The sequence below is a fragment of the Protomyctophum bolini genome, assembly GCF_963924005.1.
Source record: "Protomyctophum bolini genome assembly, chromosome: 19".
Classification (NCBI taxonomy): Eukaryota; Metazoa; Chordata; class Actinopteri; order Myctophiformes; family Myctophidae; genus Protomyctophum; species Protomyctophum bolini.
The window spans coordinates 40,065,820-40,078,800 of NC_137880.1; the positions used below are offsets into that span (position 1 = coordinate 40,065,820).

A 12,981-nucleotide genomic window follows, 5' to 3' on the forward strand; every position below is an offset into this window, starting at 1 on the left:
GAGAGAGAGAGAGAGAGAGAGAGAGAGAGAGAGAGGGGGGTGTAGCAGGACGACACAAAAGTCACACGACCAGTTTCTGGGGGGAGGGGAGGGGGGGGGGGGGTATGAGATGAAACAACTAGGCCAGTTATATCCAAAAATAAATTGCAGTTGTGTGTTGTTTACAGAGTGTGACCAGATTTGACCGAGAGCCTGCCATCGCTCCAAATTACAGCTTTTCACCAGAGGAGAAAAACTATATATTTATATATATTTCCCCCCCCCCAAAAAATCAGTTAAGATAAGATAACGCACAACAGGGAGCCAATCACTATACTCTCCTGCAGTGATGTCATCAACCACACACACACACACACACACACACACACACACACACACACACACACACACACACACACACACACACACACACACACACACTGTCCTCTCTGTGTCCTCGTTAACATAAATGTCTGTCTACTGTGACGCCTCCTGCATGCTGAGTGACACCTGGCTGTGTGCATGTGTGTGTGCGTGTGTGTGTGTGTGTGCATGTGTGTGCGTGTGTGTGCGCCACCACTGCCTGACACAGAGGGAGACCCTGTTTGACACACAGGAAGTGCTGCGAAGCTAGATGTGAAAGACACCTCTGTGTGCGTGCATGTGTGCGTGTCTTGAGCATGATGTGTGCTTCCCTGCAACCCTGTGCATCGGTATACAGGGCGTGCACACACACACACACACACACACACACACACACACACACACACACACACACACACACACAGTGTGAGTGGCTTCCATTGTTGTGCTGCAGGTGGGAATCGGGGACACGGGGTGTGTGTGTGTGTCTGTGTGTGTGTGTGTGTGTGTGTGTCTCCAGCCAGTCAGCAGGAAGGGGTTCTTATATTAATCCTTTTGGAAACAGTTTTGGGTCACAGCTCTGGGAGCACACACACACACAAACACACACACACACACACACACACACACACACACACACACACACACACACACGTCAGTTTTGACCTCAATAGATCAGCAGATTCAAATACAGTATATCGTGACGGGCAGAATTAAAACTTCGTATGTCAGAAATAAATGTCAGAGCTGAAATATGTAAATGTGAAATAAATGCTTAAACATGTAGCTATAGGTGTAATGTTAGAGACCACAGAAGACATGTAAATATGAAATAAATGCTTAAACATGTAGCTATAGGTGTAATGTTAGAGACCACAGAAAACATGTAAATATGAAATAAATGCTTAAACATGTAGCTATAGGTGTAATGTTAGAGACCACAGAAGACATGTAAATATGAAATAAATGCTTAAACATGTAGCTAGGTGTAATGTTAGAGACCACAGAAGACATGTAAATATGAAATAAATGCTTAAACATGTAGCTAGGTGTAATGTTAGAGACCACAGAAGACATGTAAATATGAAATAAATGCTTAAACATGTAGCTATAGGTGTAATGTTAGAGACCACAGAAGACATGTAAATATGAAATAAATGCTTAAACATGTAGCTATAGGTGTAATGTTAGAGACCACAGAAGACATGTAAATATGAAATAAATGCTTAAACATGTAGCTATAGGTGTAATGTTAGAGACCACAGAAGACATGTAAATATGAAATAAATGCTTAAACATGTAGCTATAGGTGTAATGTTAGAGACCACAGAAGACATGCAAATATGAAATAAATGCTTAAACATGTAGCTATAGGTGTAATGTTAGAGTCCACAGAAGTGAACCTTTATTATTATACTCTATAAGCCATATCTCCAAAACCGGTGGGTCAAACTGAACAACCAATGTCAATTTGAAGCTATGATTCCCCGCTTTCATATGACATGAAAAAAAACGAGAAAACAATGGCAAAACCCCTCAGTCAAATGTGGTCACATTATAATGATCTAAACTGTGAGAACTAACAGTAAACATTAATAACAGTAGCCTACAGTCAAGAGTCAACACGGCATATATACACTTTGCCGACTCGCCAGTGGGGGGCGCCCTTACGTCCCCCTTCGGTGCATGGGACGCGGACCATGCTGTGAGAAACGTGAATTTGGCCTACTATTATTATTGTGCACGCACGCACGCACGCACACGCATGTACACACACACACAAAAATCTCCTGGATTCTCAGTCCAATGTTGGCAGCACTGACTCACTGCACTCTCTCTGATTTCTAAGATGTCATGCAAGTGAGACAAAAAACGAGAATGAATGGTGTGTGGTGTGATGTGTGTACATGTGTGTGTGTGATGTGTCAAGCTAATAGCCTATGAGAGATGAGTGAGAACAATCAAACAAGCCAGGACGTTAACTGTACACACACTGTACATCTCTCTCTCTGCCTCTCTCCTCTCCCTCTCAACGGCGAATCAACCGCCGCAGCCTACAGCAGCGTATATAGAAAGATATCCCGACATTCACGGCATGGTGTATCAATATGTAACTATCAATGTGTTCCGTCCTTATTGTGTCATTGATGATGATGATGATGATGATGTAATCATCACCAGGTGTTCGGTGGGTCGTTACCTGTTGCGGTGAGAACGCTGACAGCTGTGACGATCTGATCCTTTACAATCCTCCCATGCAGACAGACAGACGGGCAGGCAGACAGACAGACAGACAGGCAGGCAGGCAGACAGACAGGCAGACAGACAGGCAGGCAGGCAGACAGACAGACAGAACAACCGAAAGGTTTTTCTCCACCGTACACGGCAGATGATGCTCCAATATAATCCACCCAGTGTGTGTGTGTGATTACAGGCAGGCTGAGGCAGGTGTGATGCGGAGGTTTGTTCCTCCGTTCAGATGTGTTCCCTGGCTCCGCCCCCTACTGCCTGCCCTCGCTCTGACGTCAGAGAAACCCAGCGGGCTGCATGCGACGCGAAGGAGAAAATTATGTTCAATCAGAAATTACATTGATTAGTACAGTATGAATGAATGATTAGTACAGTATGAATGAATGATTAGTACAGTATGAATGAATGAATGAATGCCTGATTTCAGACTCGGGGTCCATATAGAAAAACATACAAAACACAAAATACAATATATATCCAATAAAAAAAACAGTCAAAATGTACATGTTAAACAGGCATTTGTGACAGTTATAAATGGTCAGGATTTGCGGCACATTTTCATTTTCCAATAGTTAAATTATAACATGTTTAAAACACCAAAATAATGTCTTCTAAGGCTAGGTTATTTATACAGACGATGCTATTCACAGACTCATCCAAGGGACACATGAATCTATGCATTAAGTACCGAAGAACAGCTGGAAAAGTATTGATGGACAGACAGACAGACAGACAGACAGACAGACAGGCAGACAGACAGGCAGGCAGGCAGGCAGACAGACAGACACTTTTACTTTTACTCCACTACAATTATTTGGAAACTTTAGTTACTTTGGAGATTTTAATTTTGATTAGAAAAACATACATTAAACCACTTCAACCCCATATACATTTCAGCCATTTGAAAATAGCCAATCTATTGTGAGCTTGTAGATCTGCTATATCTTCAATAGATTTTGTACACGTTTCAACTTAGTGAAATGGGACATTCTGCAATAGGAGTATACATTTACTTAAATAAAGTATTTTTAAATGGCAGTATTGATACTTTTACTGAAGTAAAACAATGGAGTACTTTTTCCAGCACTACTAGTAGCCTAGTAGTGCTGGTAGTAATAATAATAATAATAATAATAATAATAATATTATTAGTAGCGCTGGTAGTAGCCTATAGCAGCAGTCTACTACAACACCCTTCAGAGCACAGCGATACGAATCAGTGAATTCATTGAATGAAAGCCATCAATACATAACTATACACATAATATAACACATTTAAAGGGGGAGTGTCAAAGCCCGAGATTAACATTGCTGATAAGGTACATCACGTGGTCCTGTAGGTTCACACTCTATAACATACGACGAATTAGACCGTTCCTCACCCAGGAATCAGCCCAGCTCCTAATCCAGACAACAGTCTTGTCAAAACTTGACTATTGTAACTCCCTCCTTACTGGCCTACCAGCATGTGCACTTAAGCCTCTCCAGCTGATCCAAAATGCTGCAGCTCGCTTGGTCTTCAACCAGCCAAAATTCTCACATGTCTCCCCCCTGCTCCGCTCCCTCCACTGGCTCCCGGTCGCTGCCCGCACAGAATACAAAACCCTGATGCTGGCATTCAAAGCAACCAAAGGTATGGCTCCCCCATATCTTGCAAGTATGATCGAACCCTACAAACCCTCCCGCTCACTCAGATCAGCCAACGCAGGGAAGCTGGAAGTACCCTCACTAAAAACGCCGGGACAACGCTCCACACGTCCCAAACTCTTCTCCCTTCTGGCTCCAAAACTGTGGAATGCACTTCCCATTGCAGTCAGAACTGCAGCATCACTCCCAATCTTCCGCCGTAGTCTGAAAACCCACCTTTTCAGACTCCATCATGGCCTATAGCACTTACCCCACCCCCTTAGATAGCAATTCTAGTAGTCATAGCACGTCATAGTACATATGTGTAGCATAGTAGTATAGATGTATAGCTTATATGTATAGTTTCATTATAGATATTCCACTGTTACTTTCTTAGCTACGCATGTTTCATGATAAATGTCTTTATGTGATGTATTCCCATGCTTTTGTTCTTGCTTAATGTAAGTCGCTCTGGATTAAGAGCGTCTGCTAAATGCCTAAATTGTAAATTGTAATTGTAAATTGTGGTCTGAATGAAAACAGTTTCAAACGACACGTGACTATATCTCAGGCTCTGACGTGACCTAGCATCTAGCCGAGCTGAGTGGCTAGCACACAAAGGCTAGTGGTTTTGAGGTAACCTTTTGCGTCAGACTAGGTGAAAGTGTAATCAAAAAAATTATTTTATTGCTCGGAAATCTTCCTTACAATGACATTGAGTTGTTGCACTGAACTGAACTGAGCTGTTGCATAATCGCAATTTCGCGTGACTAGTCCGTCTGAAGCCCACCACACACCGGCTGCGAAGTCCCCCGTGTGTGCGAGAGAGAGAGAGACCGCCCCTATATCGGTGTGTGTGTGTGTGAGAGAGAGAGAGAGAGAGAGAGAGAGAGAGAGAGAGAGAGAGAGAGAGAGAGAGAGAGAGAGAGAGAGAGAGAGAGAGAGAGAGAGAGAGAGAGAGAGAGAGAGAGAGAGAGAGAGAGAGAGAGAGAGAGCGAGCGTGTGTGTGTGTGTGTGTGTGTGTGTGTGTGTGAGAGAGAGAGAGAGAGAGAGGTGGAGTAGTCACAGGCAGTGGTTACGTGAAGCTCCAGGGCTCCGTGAGCCCTGTTCAGCACTTAGCCGGCTGAGGGCGTGTCAGCGGGGGGGAGACAGATAGACAAGATGGGTACGATGGAACCCGTCGCGCGGAATTGCGATTATGCAACAGTTTTCCCTAAAACTTGGACGTCAACTCGGTGTCATTCTGGCGAGTTTTTTGTAGCAAAAAAGTAATTTTTCCACCAAACTTTTACCCAGCTATGAGGCTGAAGGTGGCCTCAAAACCACTAGCATGAGTTGATAGCCACCAGGAACGCTAACTCGCAGAGCCCAGAGCCGCTCTGACATTTAGACCAGATACAAGATCAATTTCATTGGTCAAATTGAGCTGGCCCGACTTTACGTCACAATCTAGATGCTAGCGTTAATAGCCTTAATAGCTTCCCGAGGGGCGTGACATACCCGCTTTAAAGCAATAATTACCTGAAAAAAGGCCTACAATAATACACAAAGCAGTACACATATAAACATTCTGATGAATTGAAAATGGCAGGCCCTGTTGTCAACACCTTGAGGACTCGGTTTCAGCCTTTGGGGGAAATCCCCATTTGGATTCTAATGATGTGTGGTACATTAATTAATATCATAATTAACGGATACCATGCCATAAGACATTAGTACAGAATTCCACACATCTTTTCCGGGACTTACAGACCCGGACATTATCCTCGGTACCAGGCTTACTTATCTGACTTACAGACCCGAACATTGAACGTTGATTTTTTAGTTGATTTTAGATTTGAGTTTTACACTGAAGTAAAAAGACTTGTTGCGTGCCGCGTTGCGAGCTTGTAGGCCGAGCAGAGGCGCGGCACGCCGATAAGAGTCTCAAAATCGCTGACCGCCGATGAACGCCCCCGGGCCGATGAACGCCCCCCCCCCGCAGGGTATATGCCACGCTGCGCATCCTCTCCCCGCCGTCCAGCCACCGTGGCATCGCCTCTGGTCACCGATCGCCGAGAGACGCCGCCGTTCATCGCCGCTCCTCAGTGCTCCTCCATCGCCGTCCTCCTCCATCCAAAAAAATCGACACGGCACAGGCGTTGCGGCAACGCCTGGAAAATAGAACGGTGGCGTGTCGGTCGAGCGTCACGTGAGGCGTGAAGGCGCGTCGGACGCCTGCCGGTGTGCGATACAGGTTCATTGACAATAACGACGGCGGATGGCTGTTTTGACGCGCGGCGTTCGCAGACGGTGTGTGCAGCCCTTAAGAAAATAAAGGCAGGAAAGACAACACTATTTGTTTTGTTTTTCTTCTTATGAATTATTTGATCGGCCCCAAAACATTGTGTTCATTGTCATGATTTTGTCACGATCCGAGTTGGCTTTGTCCGCGCCGTAACCGTCTTTAAATAAATACTTCTTTAAGAAAATCCTATGGGGGAAAATGCATTGGGATTAATTTCCTGGGCCACTCGTTGTTCTGAAAGGGGGAGGGACTGCGGCGCTCTATAGAGTTAGGGTTGCCAAAGCCGCCCCTCCCCCCCTCCCCCCCCCGCCCGGTCTGCCTGTAAGCGTTATTCAGCTCCAACATGAAGGACTCAGAATGAACTGAAAACTGCACTTTTATTTCAGAAAGGAAATAATAATAAATGTCACGTTAACTCAAACTGTGAATGCATTTTTAACATTACTCCTCCACAAGGAAATAAACATTGAATTAAGCTCTTGAACAACTTCCATCAGCATCTAAATAAACAGCATTTTTTTCTGTAAAGTTACCCTGCTTGCAAAGGCTTGTGTTAGAGGAAGCAGAAGACTTGTCATTTTTGTGTAACTTCTTGTAAATTAGGTTATGCAGATTAGTTTTAGTGTTTTTACTTTTGAGAGCGTGAAATACGGATCCGTTCGGTTACATTTTACCCTCTCTAGAGGTAAAGATTTAAATTAACCATATTTGTGCCAATCTCGAGATTTGATTAAAGAGTTAAAGATTTAATCCAGCTTTAAAAAAATATATTTTAGTATTTTGTTCATGTTTGGGAGCTTATACAACATGAATCCAGGCTTGCGCTGATAATAATAACAATATTAATAATAATAATAATCCTCCTGGCGATCGGCCACAACCCGTTGTGAGCCTTTTAGACTACAGATATGGATTGCATCACTTCCTGTTTAGAATACAGATATGGATTGCATCACTTCCTGCCTCACAATCCCGCCCAACGGGAGGGAATGTGTAAATAAAATAAGGTCAATTTGGTTTCATTTCACACTCTCAAAATTCATGTTAACGATCAAATAACAGGTCAGGGCTCTGAACACCTGGTTGGCCGTCATGTATCCTGGTGTTCAGAAGGCTCTGAACAGCTGATTGGGCATGTATCCTGGTGTTCAGAAGGCTCTGAACAGCTGATTGGGCATGTATCCCAGGTGAAGGAAGGAGGTCTGGGCCTCTCTCTCCAGGGTGGCCAGCTCCTGGACGGTGGGGGCCAGCACGTCCACATGGCCCTTATACAGCCCACCTGGAAGGAGGAGCATCGTTAACACGCATCGTTATCCTTGTACAGCCCACCTGGAAGGAGCACGCATCGTTAACACATCGTTATGACATCGTTACCGCATCGTTGTAGAGCCCACTTGAACGGAGCACGCATCGCTAACACATCGCTACATGAATTCAGCACCATGGACAGAGTCACAGCTAGTCTCAATGCTGCAACATGACTTCAGCACCATGGACAGAGTCACAATGCTACAACATGGATTCAGCACAATGGACAGAGTCACAGCTATTCTCAATGCTGCAACATGACTTCAGCACCATGGACAGAGTCACAGCTAGTCTCAATGCTGCAACATGACTTCAGCACCATGGACAGAGTCACAATGCTGCAACATGAAGTCAGCACCATGGACAGAGTCACAGCTATTCTCAATGCTGCAACATGACTTCAGCACCATGGACAGAGTCACAGCTAGTCTCAATGCTGCAACATGACTTCAGCACCATGGACAGAGTCACAATGCTGCAACATGAAGTCAGCACCATGGACAGAGTCACAGCTAGTCTCAATGCTACAACATGACTTCAGCACCATGGACAGAGTCACAGCTAGTCTCAATGCTGCAACATGAATTCAGCACCATGGACAGAGTCACAGCTAGTCTCAATGCTGCAACATTAATTCAGCACCATGGACAGAGTCACAGCTAGTCTCAATGCTTCAACATTAATTCAGCACCATGGACAGAGTCACAGCTAGTCTCAATGCTTCAACATTAATTCAGCACCATGGACAGAGTCACAGCTATTCTCAATGCTGCAACATGACTTCAGCACCATGGACAGAGTCACAGCTAGTCTCAATGCTGCAACATGACTTCAGCACCATGGACAGAGTCACAATGCTGCAACATTAATTCAGCACCATGGACAGAGTCACAGCTAGTCTCAATGCTTCAACATTAATTCAGCACCATGGACAGAGTCACAGCTATTCTCAATGCTGCAACATGACTTCAGCACCATGGACAGAGTCACAGCTAGTCTCAATGCTGCAACATGACTTCAGCACCATGGACAGAGTCACAATGCTGCAACATGAAGTCAGCACCATGGACAGTCACAGCTAGTCTCAATGCTACAACATGGATTCAGCACCATGGACAGAGTCACAGCTATTCTCAATGCTGCAACATGAATTCAGCACCATGGACAGAGTCACAGCTAGTCTCAATGCTGCAACATTAATTCAGCACCATGGACAGAGTCACAGCTAGTCTCAATGCTTCAACATTAATTCAGCACCATGGACAGAGTCACAGCTAGTCTCAATGCTTCAACATTAATTCAGCACCATGGACAGAGTCACAGCTAGTCTCAATGCTGCAACATGGATTCAGCACCATGGACAGAGTCACAGCTAGTCTCAATGCTACAACGTGAATTCAGCACCATGGACAGAGTCACAGCTAGTCTCAATGTTACAACATTAATTCAGCACCATGGACAGAGTCACAGCTAGTCTCAATGCTACAACATGAATTCAGCACCATGGACAGAGTCACAGCTAGTCTCAATTACAATTTAGGCATTTAGCAGACGCTCTTAATCCAGAGCGACTTACATTAAGCAAGAACAAAAAAGCATGGGAATACATCACATAAAAACATTTATCATGAAACACGCGTAAGCTAAGAAAGTAACAGTGGAATATCTATATAATGAAACTATAAATATAAACTATACATATATACTACTATGCTATACAAATAAACTATACATCTATACTACTATGCTATACCTATGTACTATGACGTGCTATGACTACATACAATGCAATTATAGTGCTGTCTACATAATGCAATTATAGTGCTGTCTACATAACATTCTATAAGTCTGTATCAAATGCTAACCAAGTCTACAGAAATGCTATCTAAGGGGGTGGGGTAAGTGCTACGGGCCATGATGGAGTCTGAAAAGGTGGGTTTTCAGACGACGGCGGAAGATTGGGAGTGATGCTGCAGTTCTGACTGCAATGGGAAGTGCATTCCACAGTTTTGGAGCCAGAAGGGAGAAGAGTTTGGGACGCTACAACATGGATTCAGAACCCTGGACAGAGTCACAGCTAGTCTCAATGCTACAACATGGATTCAGCACGATGGACAGAGTCACAGCTAGTCTCAATGCAACACAACATGAATTCAGCACCATGGACAGAGTCACAGCTAGTCACAATGCTTCAACATGGATTCAGCACCATGGACAGAGTCACAGCTAGTCTCAATGCAACACAACATGAATTCAGCACCATGGACAGAGTCACAGCTAGTCTCAATGCTACAACATTAATTCAGCACCATGGACAGAGTCACAGCTAGTCTCAATGCTGCAACATGAATTCAGCACCATGGACAGAGTCACAGCTAGTCTCAATGCTACAACATGAATTCAGAACCATGGACAGAGTCACAGCTAGTCTCAATGCTACAACATGAATTCAGCACCATGGACAGAGTCACAGCTAGTCTCAATGCTGCAACATGAATTCAGCACCATGGACAGAGTCACAGCTAGTCTCAATGCTACAACATGAATTCAGAACCATGGACAGAGTCACAGCTAGTCTCAATGCTACAACATGAATTCAGCACCATGGACAGTCACAGCTAGTCTCAATGCTGCAACATTAATTCAGAACCATGGACAGAGTCACAGCTAGTCTCAATGCTACAACATTAATTCAGCACCATGGACAGAGTCACAGCTAGTCTCAATGCTACAACATGAATTCAGCACCATGGACAGAGTCACATCTAGTCTCAATGCTATAACATGGATTCAGCACCATGGACAGAGTCACAGCTAGTCTCAATGCTACATGAATTCAGCACCATGGACAGAGTCACAGCTAGTCTCAATGCTACAACATGAATTCAGCACCATGGACAGAGTCACAGCTAGTCTCAATGCTACAACATAAATTCAGCACCATGGACAGAGTCACAGCTAGTCTCTCAATGCTACAACATGGATTCAGAACCATGGACAGTCACAGCTAGTCACAGCTAGTCTATTTACGCTCACGTAAATATGCTTGCGTTGTCGCACCGCGACTTCAAACAAAATAAACGCATTGGAAATGAACCATAGGTGGGTTTTATCGCTCCCCGTTTGCAAGGCCCTAAATGAAGATTTATTTTGTGTCAGACATCGAGGGAATATAGATTCTCAGATTAAAAAGAATAAAAAAATGAATGAATGAATAATTCCAAAACCTACCTGCTGTAGCCTTCCTCTGGCCATACGTCACCTTGCCGTCAAAATCATCCAGAGGAACCTTGATGTCGGGCTCACACTGAGTGATGGTCACCTTCAGGTGCTCCTCAATGTCTGACAACAGCTGGGGAGGGGGGAGAGAGAGAGGAGAGAGAGGAGACGAGAGAGGGAGAGAGGAGGAGAGAGGGAGAGGGAGAGGGAGAGGGAGAGGGAGAGAGAGAGGGAGAGGGAGAGGGAGAGGGAGAGGGAGAGGGAGAGGGAGAGGGAGATGGAGATGGAGATGGAGATGGAGATGGAGATGGAGATGGAGATGGAGATGGAGATGGAGATGGAGATGGAGATGGAGATGGAGATGGAGATGGAGATGGAGATGGAGAGGGAGAGGGAGAGGGAGAGGGAGAGGGAGAGGGAGAGGGAGAGGGAGAGAGGGAGAGGGAGATGGAGAGGGAGAGGGAGAGGGAGAGGGAGAGGGAGAGGGAGAGGGAGAGGGAGATGGAGAGGGAGAGGGAGAGGGAGAGGAGAGACGAGTCACGCCAGCATTTTTCCCCAGTTGAGCTCTTATTTCTAAAAGCCACATTTCCAGACTTCCGGAAGTGAACGTAAACTAGGACGCGAACCAAGTCCTGGACAGGCCTTGTTTATAAGATGGATGCTCTGGAGGGCTCCACAGCGCCCTCTGGAGGGCTCCACAGCGCCCTCTGGAGGGCTCCACAGCGCCGGCTCTGTGCCATCAAAGAAACGTTGCCGTCTGGCACAAGGATTAGGAGATACAGGCGATTGAAAGAAACCGATGGAATGGATTATTATGGCGACGACGATCTAAGACGGGCGACCCCATTGTCATGACGACAACAACAACAGCTAGCTACCCGATGCTAACGCAAGTAGCATTATGGCCTGACCGATCGAAAGCGCTATAAAAAAGCACATTTGCCATTAATTAACGGCAATGGCGGTAAGCGTAGTATTAAATAATGTGCTCTACCTCTTTCTCGTTGTACCAGATGGTACAGCCTCCGTCGTCCTTCAGTCGAGTGTTGTAGCATCCTCTGCCTCGGTTGGCGCACACATGGTACCACACCTGTTGTATGAATACACCCGTCACCATTAGCAGTAGTATAGGGGTAAAGGGTTTAGCAGTAGTTTAGGGATAAAGGGTTTAACAGTAGTTTAGGGATAAAGGGTTTAACAGTAGTTTAGGGGTAAAGGGTTTAGCAGTAGTTTAGGGGTAAAGGGTTTAACAGTAGTTTAGGGGTAAAGGGTTTAACAGTAGTTTAGGGGTAAAGGGTTTAACAGTAGTTTAGGGGTAAAGGGTTTAACAGTAGTTTAGGGGTAAAGGGTTTAGCAGTAGTTTAGGGGTAAAGGGTTTAACAGTAGTTTAGGGGTAAAGGGTTTAACAGTAGTTTAGGGGTAAAGGGTTTAACAGTAGTTTAGGGGTAAAGGGTTTAACAGTAGTTTAGGGGTAAAGGGTTTAACAGTAGCTTAGGGGTAAAGGGTTTAGCTTGGATGAAAATGGTCTGTGAAGTAAAAATACAACATACCTTCTCTTTCTCCATGGCAACCAGAGAGATGGCCAATCCCATCCTGTCAGATTGAGAGGGACAAGATTAGCCAATGAGATGTGTAGCTTTTTTACCCCTAAAACAAGATTAGCCAATGAGATTAGTAGCGTTTAACATTATGGTCCAATCAAACCAACCTTTCGGCTCGGCCCACTCTGCCGATGCGATGCACGTAGTTCTGCTTCTCGTCTGGGAGGGTCACGTTGATCACTGCAAAGACAGATCCATAACAGTGAGTATAACATCCATAACAGTGAGTATAACATCCATAACAGTGAGTATAACATCCATAACAGTGAGTATAACATCCATAACAGTGAGTATAACATCCATAACAGTGAGTATAACATCCATAACAGTGAGTATAACATCCATAAC

General features: G+C 44.8%; 1 protein-coding gene across 1 annotated transcript in view; it reads right to left on the reverse strand.

Moving 5' to 3' along the window:
• Window positions 1-6,865: 6,865 nt before the first annotated feature.
• The window catches only part of ddx1 (DEAD (Asp-Glu-Ala-Asp) box helicase 1), a 31,648-nt gene continuing 25,532 nt past the window's right edge, over window positions 6,866-12,981 (reverse strand). Inside the window, exons 22-26 of the mRNA XM_080791211.1 lie at window positions 12,741-12,813; window positions 12,583-12,625; window positions 12,027-12,122; window positions 11,045-11,165; window positions 6,866-7,784 (exon numbers count right to left, since the gene is read on the reverse strand). Coding sequence (XP_080647337.1) covers window positions 7,654-7,784; window positions 11,045-11,165; window positions 12,027-12,122; window positions 12,583-12,625; window positions 12,741-12,813 — 464 coding nt within the window. The 3' untranslated portion in view covers window positions 6,866-7,653. The remainder of the gene's footprint in view (window positions 7,785-11,044; window positions 11,166-12,026; window positions 12,123-12,582; window positions 12,626-12,740; window positions 12,814-12,981) is intronic.